Genomic DNA, 11,019 nt, shown 5'->3' on the forward strand with positions numbered 1-11,019 from the left:
GGTGTCACCTGGGACATTCACATCACACATATCCATCCTTGTCATCTCATCCATTCCCCCTTTTCACACGCAGCTTCTGATTCATCTACGACAGAGACAAGAAATATAGGACACAATGTCAGACGTGAGTCATCATACACATCGAAGAGATGTCTCTCGGCCAACCAATTTACTTACACCCTCCTTCCTCCCATCTCACAGGCAAACGCAATCAAGGCAGAAGCCAACAAGGCATTCTCAGCGAAGGATTACGTGGCAGCGGCGAAACTGTATAGTGATGCTATAGAGATAGATGGGGGGAATCATGTGTTGTATAGTAACAGATCGGCGTCAAAGGCGGGGCAGAGGGATTATAAGGGGGCCTTGGAGGATGCAGAGAAGGTGGGTTTACTCTTGCCTTATAGTGGCAGCTAGGGGTGGGATGGGGGCGGTGTCCGTATTGGCAGCTTGGGGTGGGATGGGGGCGGCGTTCGTATCGGTAGCTTGGGGTGGGATGGGGGAATATCACTATATAACATAACATATATGATATATGATATATACATATATATACGTGTACATACATATATGTTGTATAGTATCAACCTACCACCTCGTCCCCCGCACCACCCCGCACCACCGGTATACTCAACCTTACCCTTATATATATCTACACACGCTAACCATCTACAACCCCATAGTGCATTCAACTCTCTTCATCCTTCGCAAAAGGATACGCCAGAAAAGGAGCAGCCCTCCACGGGCTGCGTCAATACCCCGAAGCAGTGATGGCCTACGAAGAAGGTCTTCAGGTCGATCCCAACTCCGACATCCTCAAAAAGGGTTTGGCCGACGTCAAGCGAGCAATGGATTCAGACGCTCAATCACCTTTCGGTCCAGGAGGAGACATGGGACTCGGCAAGATATTCAATGATCCTTCGATGGTGTCGAAATTGGAGAATCACCCGAAGACGAAAGATTTCATGAAAGATCCTTCGTTCAGATCATCGGTAGCGAGGTTACAAGCTTCAGGAGGTAAAGATATGGGTGCGATGATGGGCGATCCAAGGATGTTGACTGTTTTGGGTGTCATGATGGGTATTGACATTGTGAGTGAATATGTACTGAATGATCTGATCTGGTTTGATATGTTCTGCTTCTTCAGTTCCTTTTCAAGCTCTTGATGTCACTCAATTCTGGGTCCATCTTTATTCCTTTCATTACTTTCCCTCTATCTTGGCTACGTGCTTTCAAAATTGCTACTTAAATTCTGAATGCTTTGCTGGTGTCAATTCAGCTAACACACTCTCTATCTTGCTATCAGGACGCAATGGAAAGACCTGAAGGCAGCAACGAGACTCCTCCAGGCATACAGCCGTTCCCATCCTCTCAACAATCTGAGGCATCCTCATCCAAGCCTACTCCTCCACCAGCAGCTGAGAGAAAACCTGAAACCGCACCTGCTCCCGCATTGGCCAAGGAAGAACCAATGGAAGTCGAAGAGGAAACCCCAGATGCCGCTGCTCAGAAGGAAGCTGCTGAGCTGAAGACCAAGGGAAACGCCTCGTACAAAGCTAGAAAATTCGATGAAGCTATTGAGCTGTACAGTAAAGCATGGGAAGTGTATCCTAAGGATGTCACTTTCCTTACCAACTTATCTGGTAAGTTTGATTGGTTCCGTCCTTAAACTTGATGTGGCTGATGACTCGCTCTTACGCCAACTCAGCTGTATACTTCGAAAAAGGAGAGTATGAGAAATGCATCGAGACATGTGAAAAGGCAGTAGAGGAAGGTAGAGATTTGAGGGCGGACTACAAAGTATTTGCCAAGTGAGTTAATATACCGCTCCAGTCCTCGTATGTGACCAAAACCGCCTGACTAACAGTGACAACAATTCACAGAGCATACGGACGTATCGGTTCAGCATACAGCAAGCTCGGCGACTTGGCCAACGCCATCAAGTTCTACTCCAAGGCACTCACTGAACATCGAACACCGGATGTCTTGACTAAGCTTCGAGAAGCCGAGAAGGCCAAAGCCGAAGCCGACAAACAAGCTTACATCAACCCTGAATTGGCTGACGCTGCTCGAACGGAAGGTAACGAAGCTTTCAAAGCTGGTGATTTTGCTGGTGCCGTCAAACACTACACAGAAGCTGTCAAGAGATTACCGTGAGTAATCAAGTCATTTTGGTCTGACAGGGTCTTTCCCAGACTCGAATCGTATTCCTTACTGACTGTATTTTCGATCATTCAGAACCGATCCAAGAGCATACAACAACCGGGCATCATGCTATCAAAAATTGATGGCTCTTCCCGAAGCTCTCAAAGATGCCGAACAAGCTATCAAGATCGACGGTACTTTCATTAAAGCTTACATCAGAAAGGCTCTGGTCCAAGAAGCTATGAAGGAGCTCAATGGTGCTTTGGAAACTTTGCAACAAGCTACCGAAGCTGACACCGAGAAGAAGGTAAGTTGGCTGCTCGTTAGAGACACGAAAACAATCGCGCTGATTGTCTCACTACATTGACGTATAGCACACACGTGAACTGGAAACGAACTTGACTAGGATCTTACAACAGATCCAATCTCAACGATCTACCGAGACTGACGAAGAGACTTATGAGAGAGCCATGAGAGATCCTGCTGTACAGGAAATCATGAGTGATCCAATCATGAGACGTGAGTTGTCAACGGACTTAGCTTTTTCTTCGAATATGATTAGAGCTAATTCTTGGTTGATGGTTTAGAAATCCTATCTGATGCTCAACAGAACCCCAAGGCATTACAAGATCACATGAAGAATCCTATGGTGAGTATACAAACAGTACTCTGGCGCAAGCAGATGTGAAGCTGACTTTTATATATAGATCGCTCAAAAGATCCAGAAGTTGATCAACGCTGGTATCATCCGAACGCGATAGATGACCAACTGTAACATGACTGTGATTACGAGATGAGATGCAGGGAGCAGAAGCAAAAGGTCCTATCCTCATTTATCATATATACATATATCTGTATGAAAATGTTATATTACAAAATCAATATTCTTGATCAATACGAGTATTCTTCAGTACAACTCGCAATGTACGGCCCGGCAAAACATCGGACCGTGATTCCGGATCTCACGCTATTTCGGGTATCTCACTCGACCCGAATGACTGACTGGTACATCTGCAAACATGTCGAGGATGAGGACAAAGATGGGCATATGCATCGCAGAGAGGACGTAGCGGCCCAAGAGATAGCGGAGTATGGTGTTACCTATTCATTTGGCAATATATTACTTATGATCGTGTCGTTGCTGTTGTGTGGTAAAAAGTCGGCTGATCGAGGAAGTGATAAATACGACTTTTCAGAAGAATCAAAGAATCATCGATCCGAATATCCTTCTAACATATAATATCTCTCTTCTCTCCTATTTCTCACACTTACCTCTTACATCCTGCTAGTCTCGTTGTTTATTGTCATTCGATCATTCGCTCAAAAAGATACACGCACAGAAGATACAGGATGTCAGCACCAACATATGAAGCATTGAAACTACCTTCATTCGTCGAAACCGTCCTCGTCACAGGGGCAGGAGGTGAGTCCATCTCTAACATACACCCTCTTTCATTATGCCCGTCTCTCTCTTGCTTTGCTTTCGTCTATGAAGCTGATCCAATTCTTCGGTATATTCAGGTTTCGTCGGACAGAAACTCGTTCTACTCTTGTTAAAACTTTACCCAAACCTTCGAATAATCGCTACGGATATTATTGAACCTCCCAATCATGGAATCACCGATACCAAGAGATTGAGGAACGTCAAAGCTGATTTGGGTAAGCCGGATGAACTCAAAGGGGTTTTCGATGGTGAGAAAGTAGGTGGGGTATTTGCTTTACAGTGAGTATTTTACTTATTACTTACTATCTCTAAAATCGTCCACATTCACATTCTCTTTCACTCACGATGAAAGGTATATTTATCAACAGAGATGTAATAATGCTGACTTGGTGCTTGTCACCTTACCATCCACAGCGGTATCATGTCAGGCGGATCCGAAGCGAACTTCCCCCTCGGATACGCAGTCAACGTAGATTCCCATCGAGCTTTGTTAGAGGCAACGCACAAACATGCCGAGGCGAATTTCCCACAAGGTCATCCAAGACCTATATACGTTTTTGCATCTTCCCTTGCTGTCTATGGGGCAGTCACCCCTCAGTCGGTGGTTGATCCTAAGACTAAGCCCGTTGTGCCAGAATCAAGTTATGGTGTTCAGAAACATTGTATTGAGATGATTGTTTATGATTATGGAAGGAAAGGTGAGTAAAGAAGACAGATTACTATCGCTATCACACATCATACATCTTCAACCACAGTTCCTCTGTATTTGTGTTTTTGGATGTGTATAACAGCTTATACTGACTTGCAATCTCTTCTAGGCTACCTCGATACCCGAACCGTTAGATTGGTAACAGTAACTGTCCGACCGGGTGCACCATCCAGTGCGGCATCATCCTACATCTCAGGAATGATCAGAGAACCATTACAAGGTCAAGAATCCCTTTGTCCCATTGCAGATTCGATGGATGATCCCGCTCTGGACTACTATCTCACTTGGGTAGGAAGGACCAAAACCGTCATTAGGAATATCCTCTGGGCAGCAGTAGTAGAAGAGAAACAGTTGAAGGAGGTTTCACAGGAGAGGATCGTTAATTTACCGGGAATACAAATTACCCCAAGACAGATTATCGAAACCTTGTGAGTCTAACTGGACCGAAACCACACAATCATAATTGTACTCATATATCCCTTACGCATTGTGTAAATACTGTCACTGTCACTGTCACTGACGCTAATGCTAATTAATGTTCTCCCTGATCTGCACAGAATCAAATATGGCGGTAAAGATAAACTCAACTTGATCAAATTCAAGAAAGATCCAGCGGTCATCAGAATCTGCGATACCTGGGCGGGCGCATTCGATAATTCCGATGCGTTGAAATTAGGTTTCGAAGTTGATGATTCCAAAACTGGTTATGAGGGTGCTGTACAAGATTTCATCGAAGAGGAATTAGGCGGGAAAGTAGCTTAGAGCAACGGTTGCTAGGAATTAGTTAAGTAATATATCTGTAGTGGGAATGAAGTGATATTAATCCGAATCATCCATTGAATTGAGCATTGGCGAAGACAGACGGCGTCAAAGCATGTGATCTAAGTATAGATAAATGTAGTTGGTTGAACCCATGAGATTCAGATAATCCATGATCCATAAGTCATAAAGTTGAAAAAGTTGAAAACACATATATAAGTGTAAATCTAGTCTAATCCAGTCTAATCGGAACCGAAAAACAGAACAAACAATCTATACGAGATATAAAGTATCTATAGTGATGGTTAATCCTATTTATCAAAAGGAAACACATGAAACGAAACAAAGAAAAACTCTATACGATAGGAATCGAAATTGTCCATCCCCTAACCTTACTCATCATCGGTATCAGGTTCTCTCTCACCACCATACGTCAACCAGTTCAATTTCCTTAATCTTCTTCTTTCCTCTTGAGCTTTCAACTCGTTTCTAGTCATCTTCTTCTTCTTTTTCTTCATCATGATTTTAGCTACTCCATCAACAATCTCATCCGTTCCTGAGGGAGCAGCACTTCCAGCAGGAGTGTTCGCACCCGTAGTAGGCGTGGCAGATCCGGCAACTCGGGGTGTACCAGCTTTAGAGGTGGCTCTTGAAGTTGGATTGGAAGGATTATCAAAGGCATCTTCGACAATGGCAACCTTCCCTTTATGTGTCAATTCTCCATTATCGACATGCCATATTTCGGGACATAGAGCGGAGACGAATTCCTGAGAATGCGAGATGATACAGACGGCTCCTCCCCATTCTTTGATGGCTACTGCCAGACCACCGAGGGCCTCTCGGTCTAAGAAATTGGTAGGTTCGTCCAAGAAGAGACATTGGGGTCTAATTGAACATGAGGACATTAGCTAAGTTGGTCGATTGCGAAAATATACGTATAGGGGCAAATGATAGGCATGAAACGACTGATGACTTTTGAACAGAAGAAACAGTACCCACCTGTTGAACATAGAAGCGGCAATGACCACTTTGACCTTTTGTCCACCTGACAATCCTGACATCTCGTTATATTGGGCAATATCACCGTCTAATCCGACAGCTTCTAGCACTTCTCTCACAGCTGACGCAGCCGTATCTCTTTGTCCAGCACCTTCTCTAGACGATTCCATATCATCGAATTGACCCACCAACTTCTGGAAACCTTTCTCGATAAGGAGATCTCGGGGTAACCAGGCATTGTATTTATGAGTCATTCCCTTGAATTTGACTTCGTACTGGAATGTCTTCTTCAATTTCGATCGACCGAGAATCATCTCGATCTTTCTCAATGAACCATCTTTACCTTCGATAGGCCTCTCCATCATCTCCAAATCTTCTGCGGTGAACACTCTGGTAGCCTTCTCCAACATCTCTCGATCGTGTCCATCTTGGTATCGCCATTGAATATATTGGACAGCGGTCTTATCGAGATGCTGGTTGATATGGTGGAAAGCATGTTGAGCGACATATCCGACACGTAAAGCCGGGTGTTTATGTACGGATCCTTCTTGAGGTACAGTCTCTCCGGTCAATAACTTGATCAAAGTCGATTTACCAGCACCATTGGGTCCAACGATACCGACTCGCGAGGATAAGGAGAGCGAACATGATACATTCTTCAGTGAGGGTCGGGCAGCTCCTGGGTAAGTGAAAGTACAGTTGGCCAATTTCATGATGGCTCGAGTGTTCGATCGGACACCCATCAATGAACCAGGTGGAGGGAAGGAGAACCTGCAATAACTCGTCGTTAGAGACTTGGCCCCTATGATATGATGGTAAGACTGATGACTCACTTGATGGAAGTAGCAGCGAGGGTGTAGTAAGATTTGGCAGATGGAACTCTCTCGACGAATTTAGAAAGGTTACCAGGGTAGTATACAAGTTTCTTCTCCTCGTAGTGAATCTGCGAAAGTAATATGGTAGATCAGCTTACCGAACATAATTACTGTGTCGAATGAGATAACTTACAATATCGGTACAAATGTTATCTAAGAAACCAGAGTCGTGCGATACAATCATACAAGTGATGTCAGGGAGGTTACAAACGTAATCTTCCAACCATGCGACAGTCTGAACATCCAAGTGATTGGTAGGTTCGTCACTAGCCAGAGATGATCAATGAGCTACATCTTCACCGGCGGTGTGAGGCAGAAAGAACCGGAAAACTCACAGTAACAAGATGTCAGCACCAATCAGCATGGCTCTAGCCAATTCCAACTTCATCTTCCAACCACCAGAAAGGGAAGCTACTGGATCTCTCTGTTTCTCATCGGAGAAACCGACCGACAGCAACATCGCTGAGATCTCATCTCTTGTCTTCTTGGCCAATTTAGGATCGGCGGAGATGAAGTCTAAGATGGCGATGGAAGTATCTTCACCTTGAAGAGCGTGTTCTACCATAATGGTTCGGAGCTCGTCTTGAGGTGGGAAACCTTCGACCTGCGGTTTGATAAGGGATTAGCACGGTTGATGATGGTTGTACAAGCGGTGGGATGAACAATGAAGAGGCATTGCAAAATACTTGAACATCATCGGGGAGAACTTGAGAAAAGGTAGAGATAAAAAAGAAGCCAACTCACCTTGCCATCCCTGATAGCCTTCATCAACGTCGATTTACCAGCACCGTTGGCCGCACAAATACCATATCTTCTACCTCTTCTCAATTTCAGGTTCGTGTGATTTAACAATAACAAACCACCATAAGCCAATGAGAATTGAATATCACATAACAATTGACCTTCTGAGCCATCATCTTCTTCCGCAGGAGCATACTTGGCTTTATCTATATCCATGAATGCCTTTCTTATAGCTTGGGTAGCTTCCGCGCCCTTCTCCGCACCAAGAAGTAATTTCATGAATGATCCTAGACCTTTGGTCTCCCATGTGCTCGCATCCCATCTTCGCATGTCGACCAAGTCAGCCACTACGTTCGCTTGATATTCGATTGCGTGAGCCAATACGGGTGAGGAAGGCATGGATGATGAGAGAGGTAAAGAGGGATGAGCGGGTAATCCTTGAACGTCCAAATGAGGAGCCATGATTGTCAAAGCCTCGGTAACGGCCAGGATGATATCTCTGGGTGGAAGGGGAGTAGCGTTGGCGGAAGCACCTGCGCCGATAAGGATATCCAAAGCGGTTTGAGCGAAAGCTCTAATTTCGGGGAAAGCAGCTCCTTTAGCAAGCTGTTCTACACCACCGAATAATGGTCCGAGGTATCTACCGGCGACGGTAGGGTCTCTAACCAATTTGACCAAGTTTCCAATGACGATACAAGTCATTCGTTGGACGTCGGTCGATCGTTCTTTCAATGCTCGAGATAGAAGGGGTACCATCACTGCGAGTGTGGGTGCATTGACTTCAGCAACGAAGGTGGTGGATGATAGACCTTTGATGGTTCCTGGAACGGCTGCTGGAGAAGCCATAGCTGAGACCAAAAGATTGATATGTTTGAGGACATCTGGGTTGGGAAGGATACCACATAGGGTAGTAGCGGCTTTTTGAGCAGCGGCGGAGACCTGAACAGACAGTTGAACATCAGTAACTAATTTTAACCACTTGAATGGTAATAGGGATAGTTTGAGTCACCTCAGATTTGGTATCGTGCATGGCATGTTCCACGAAGGGGATGACATGACCTAATTCCTGAGCGATATAATCATCTGCACCAGGTTTAACCAAATTTTCGATAGCTTTCAAAGCTGCTACCTTTGATCTCCAACCTTTCGAATCTTCTAAAGCCTTACACAAGACATCTAAGATCATCCTTGATCCCTCAGGTGCAGAAGCTTTGATGAGCGCGTTCATAGCTGAGTTAACGGCAGTTCGGACAGATTGACCTTTGTCCATAGCAAGGTTCAATAACGATGGAATGAGAGGTAAGAATACACCTTCAATACCTGTTCCTAATGATTTACAGATTCTTTCGACTAAAACAGGTGCTGATTCCCTCTCGTATCCCGATTTGGATGAGATCCACAATAAGACTACATCGACGATCTTTCCATCTTGAAGAGCGTCTAAAGATCTGGGAGATTTCTTGAGGGATAAGGCGATGGCGTCGGCTGCTGCTTTGGCTTCTACGTTGGACCCAGCTTTGGCGAGCGCAGTGTACTGGTCCGAGAGGGGCGAGAAGGGGAGGGGAGTAAGGGATGGTGCTGCTACAGGGGACATCTTGGATAGGTTTGAACAAGTGGTAAGTTATCTAGAGAGGGAAGAATGAAGCACCTGGCCGCGTGTGGCAAGGTGTTGAGAAGGGGTGACGGAGAGCTTGCTTTGCTTGAAAGACTTAAACACTCGACGAGGGGGGGTGAGTCTTTGGACTATGCTCTGTATGGAGTGAGAAGCAAAAGCAAAGCTGTCGGTTTCTTGTGGAAGGATAAGAGGATAAAGGAGAGGGAGGCGACTGGGAATGAATATATTTCAATCACGATCTGGATAATCTTAAAACTGGGACTGTTGGGATTGAAAGTTTTTTATGTACAGTTCTGCTAATCAGGGTAATCAGGCACCACACACGTGGCAGGGGGGATCAAGCTATGGTGACATTATCAACCATGTGAATGTACACCTTTCAAATGACACATCATGCGATTGGTTGACTCTCATATATACTCGTATGGTGCACGGTATAGTTACGAAGTAGCAGCTGGCAGAAGATGCAGTGCGATCCATACTCACATACGGCCTACTGCAAAGTAGAGTATGAGAGGTGATACTGGTACACATGCGTTATACATGCCAAGTCATTATACTGCCAAACAAATCCACATAGCCATCTCTGCTCTCTACTCCTTACCACCGCCAAACCCAGGGATCCAACCTTTCATCTTACCCCAGATCGACTGACCTTCCTGCGCGAGCCTTATCGATCCCTTTGAGTTCTCGAGGCTCTCAGCAGCTTGACGTTGAGGTGGGAATTCGAAATCTCGAGGTAGATTACTATGAGCTCTGGCCTGTTTCATCGCTGTTGTTGATGCTGGTGCTTGAATAGGAGCAGGTACGAGGACGGGATTGTGTTTGGCTTCTTGTATTTGACGAGCGTGTTCGGTGATTAGGTTGAATACCTGTACTTTGCTATGAAATGAAAACAAGAAGAATTAGTACATTTCCAACATATGTACATATATATGTGATCATGGTCATCGTTTCGACATGGAGAGTATCTTTTCATCGTCAAGTAGAGAGTTGTGATTTTACATACACCCAGCTATAGCGTAGATGAAGAGTGCGTCGTAACGATCAAAGAGAGAGTTCCCACTCACCGGTCACCATCCTCGATCTTATCATTGACCTCCATACTAGCTGCCAGACCAGCCGCTCCGAAACCTATCAAACCACCGGCTACACCTGCCAATCCACCCCATACTAATCGAGTCGCAATGTGAGGTCGAGGGTACGGTTTCTTCATAAGTTGCCAGATAAGGTAGGAGAATGATACCGCTGTGGCCTGTACGATGAATGTCTCAGCAGTTGAGCAGAGACTCCAGAGAAGTAAGATCGTGTTTGTGAGTCGATCGTAGTGTGGAGCCACCATGAGTGGTCCGATGGGAGACTCACAGGTGGTGTGTATGTCATCCACCTATAACCTTTTTCCATGATCTCCACATCCTTTCGAGTTATTTCACCTAATATCGCAATGAGACCGTCAGCACAAATCATTCGAATAAACATAAGTACGAGAGCATATGCTACCAGTACGACTCACCAGATGCGATCTTCTGAGAAACCAAATCTCTGGTCTCTGGCAGATCGAATGGACTGACAGGCAGGAGATTCCCACTATACCAACTCGATGATGACGCACTGGAGGATTCAGCGGCGAGTTGCCCTGGTGGGGTGGTCGATTGAGCTGGAGTGGACATGGTAGCTGTGGAAATCGAATCAAAGCTATTGGTGTGATGTAAAGGCTGTTACGATAAATAGTTTG

General features: G+C 45.2%; 4 protein-coding genes across 4 annotated transcripts; 2 read left to right on the forward strand and 2 right to left on the reverse strand.

The window, feature by feature from the left end:
• Positions 1–115: 115 nt before the first annotated feature.
• On the forward strand, positions 116–2,903 carry I203_104423 (uncharacterized protein; the record flags this gene model as incomplete). Its single annotated transcript, XM_019143985.1, has 10 exons — positions 116–124; positions 202–381; positions 681–1,088; positions 1,304–1,640; positions 1,706–1,808; positions 1,881–2,150; positions 2,236–2,449; positions 2,517–2,661; positions 2,730–2,791; positions 2,850–2,903. 10 exons carry the CDS (start codon positions 116–118, stop codon positions 2,901–2,903), a joined length of 1,782 nt encoding a protein of 593 aa, XP_019007034.1.
• A 589-nt stretch (positions 2,904–3,492) lies between these two features.
• On the forward strand, positions 3,493–5,057 carry I203_104424 (uncharacterized protein; the record flags this gene model as incomplete). Its single annotated transcript, XM_019143984.1, has 5 exons — positions 3,493–3,565; positions 3,664–3,865; positions 4,001–4,284; positions 4,405–4,723; positions 4,853–5,057. The coding sequence occupies 5 exons, from the start codon at positions 3,493–3,495 to the stop codon at positions 5,055–5,057; spliced, it is 1,083 nt and encodes a 360-aa protein (XP_019007033.1).
• A 389-nt stretch (positions 5,058–5,446) lies between these two features.
• Positions 5,447–9,263, reverse strand: I203_104425 (uncharacterized protein; the record flags this gene model as incomplete). The annotated part of the gene is made up of 7 exons (XM_019143983.1): positions 5,447–5,939; positions 6,054–6,824; positions 6,887–6,996; positions 7,062–7,194; positions 7,264–7,532; positions 7,673–8,608; positions 8,679–9,263. The coding sequence occupies 7 exons, from the start codon at positions 9,261–9,263 to the stop codon at positions 5,447–5,449; spliced, it is 3,297 nt and encodes a 1,098-aa protein (XP_019007032.1).
• Positions 9,264–9,877: 614 nt separating this feature from the next.
• On the reverse strand, positions 9,878–10,954 carry I203_104426 (uncharacterized protein; the record flags this gene model as incomplete). The annotated part of the gene is made up of 4 exons (XM_019143982.1): positions 9,878–10,166; positions 10,355–10,539; positions 10,650–10,717; positions 10,798–10,954. The coding sequence occupies 4 exons, from the start codon at positions 10,952–10,954 to the stop codon at positions 9,878–9,880; spliced, it is 699 nt and encodes a 232-aa protein (XP_019007031.1).
• Positions 10,955–11,019: the final 65 nt, after the last annotated feature.

The sequence above is a fragment of the Kwoniella mangroviensis genome (assembly GCF_000507465.2).
Source record: "Kwoniella mangroviensis CBS 8507 chromosome 1 map unlocalized Ctg01, whole genome shotgun sequence".
NCBI lineage: Eukaryota > Fungi > Basidiomycota > Tremellomycetes > Tremellales > Cryptococcaceae > Kwoniella > Kwoniella mangrovensis.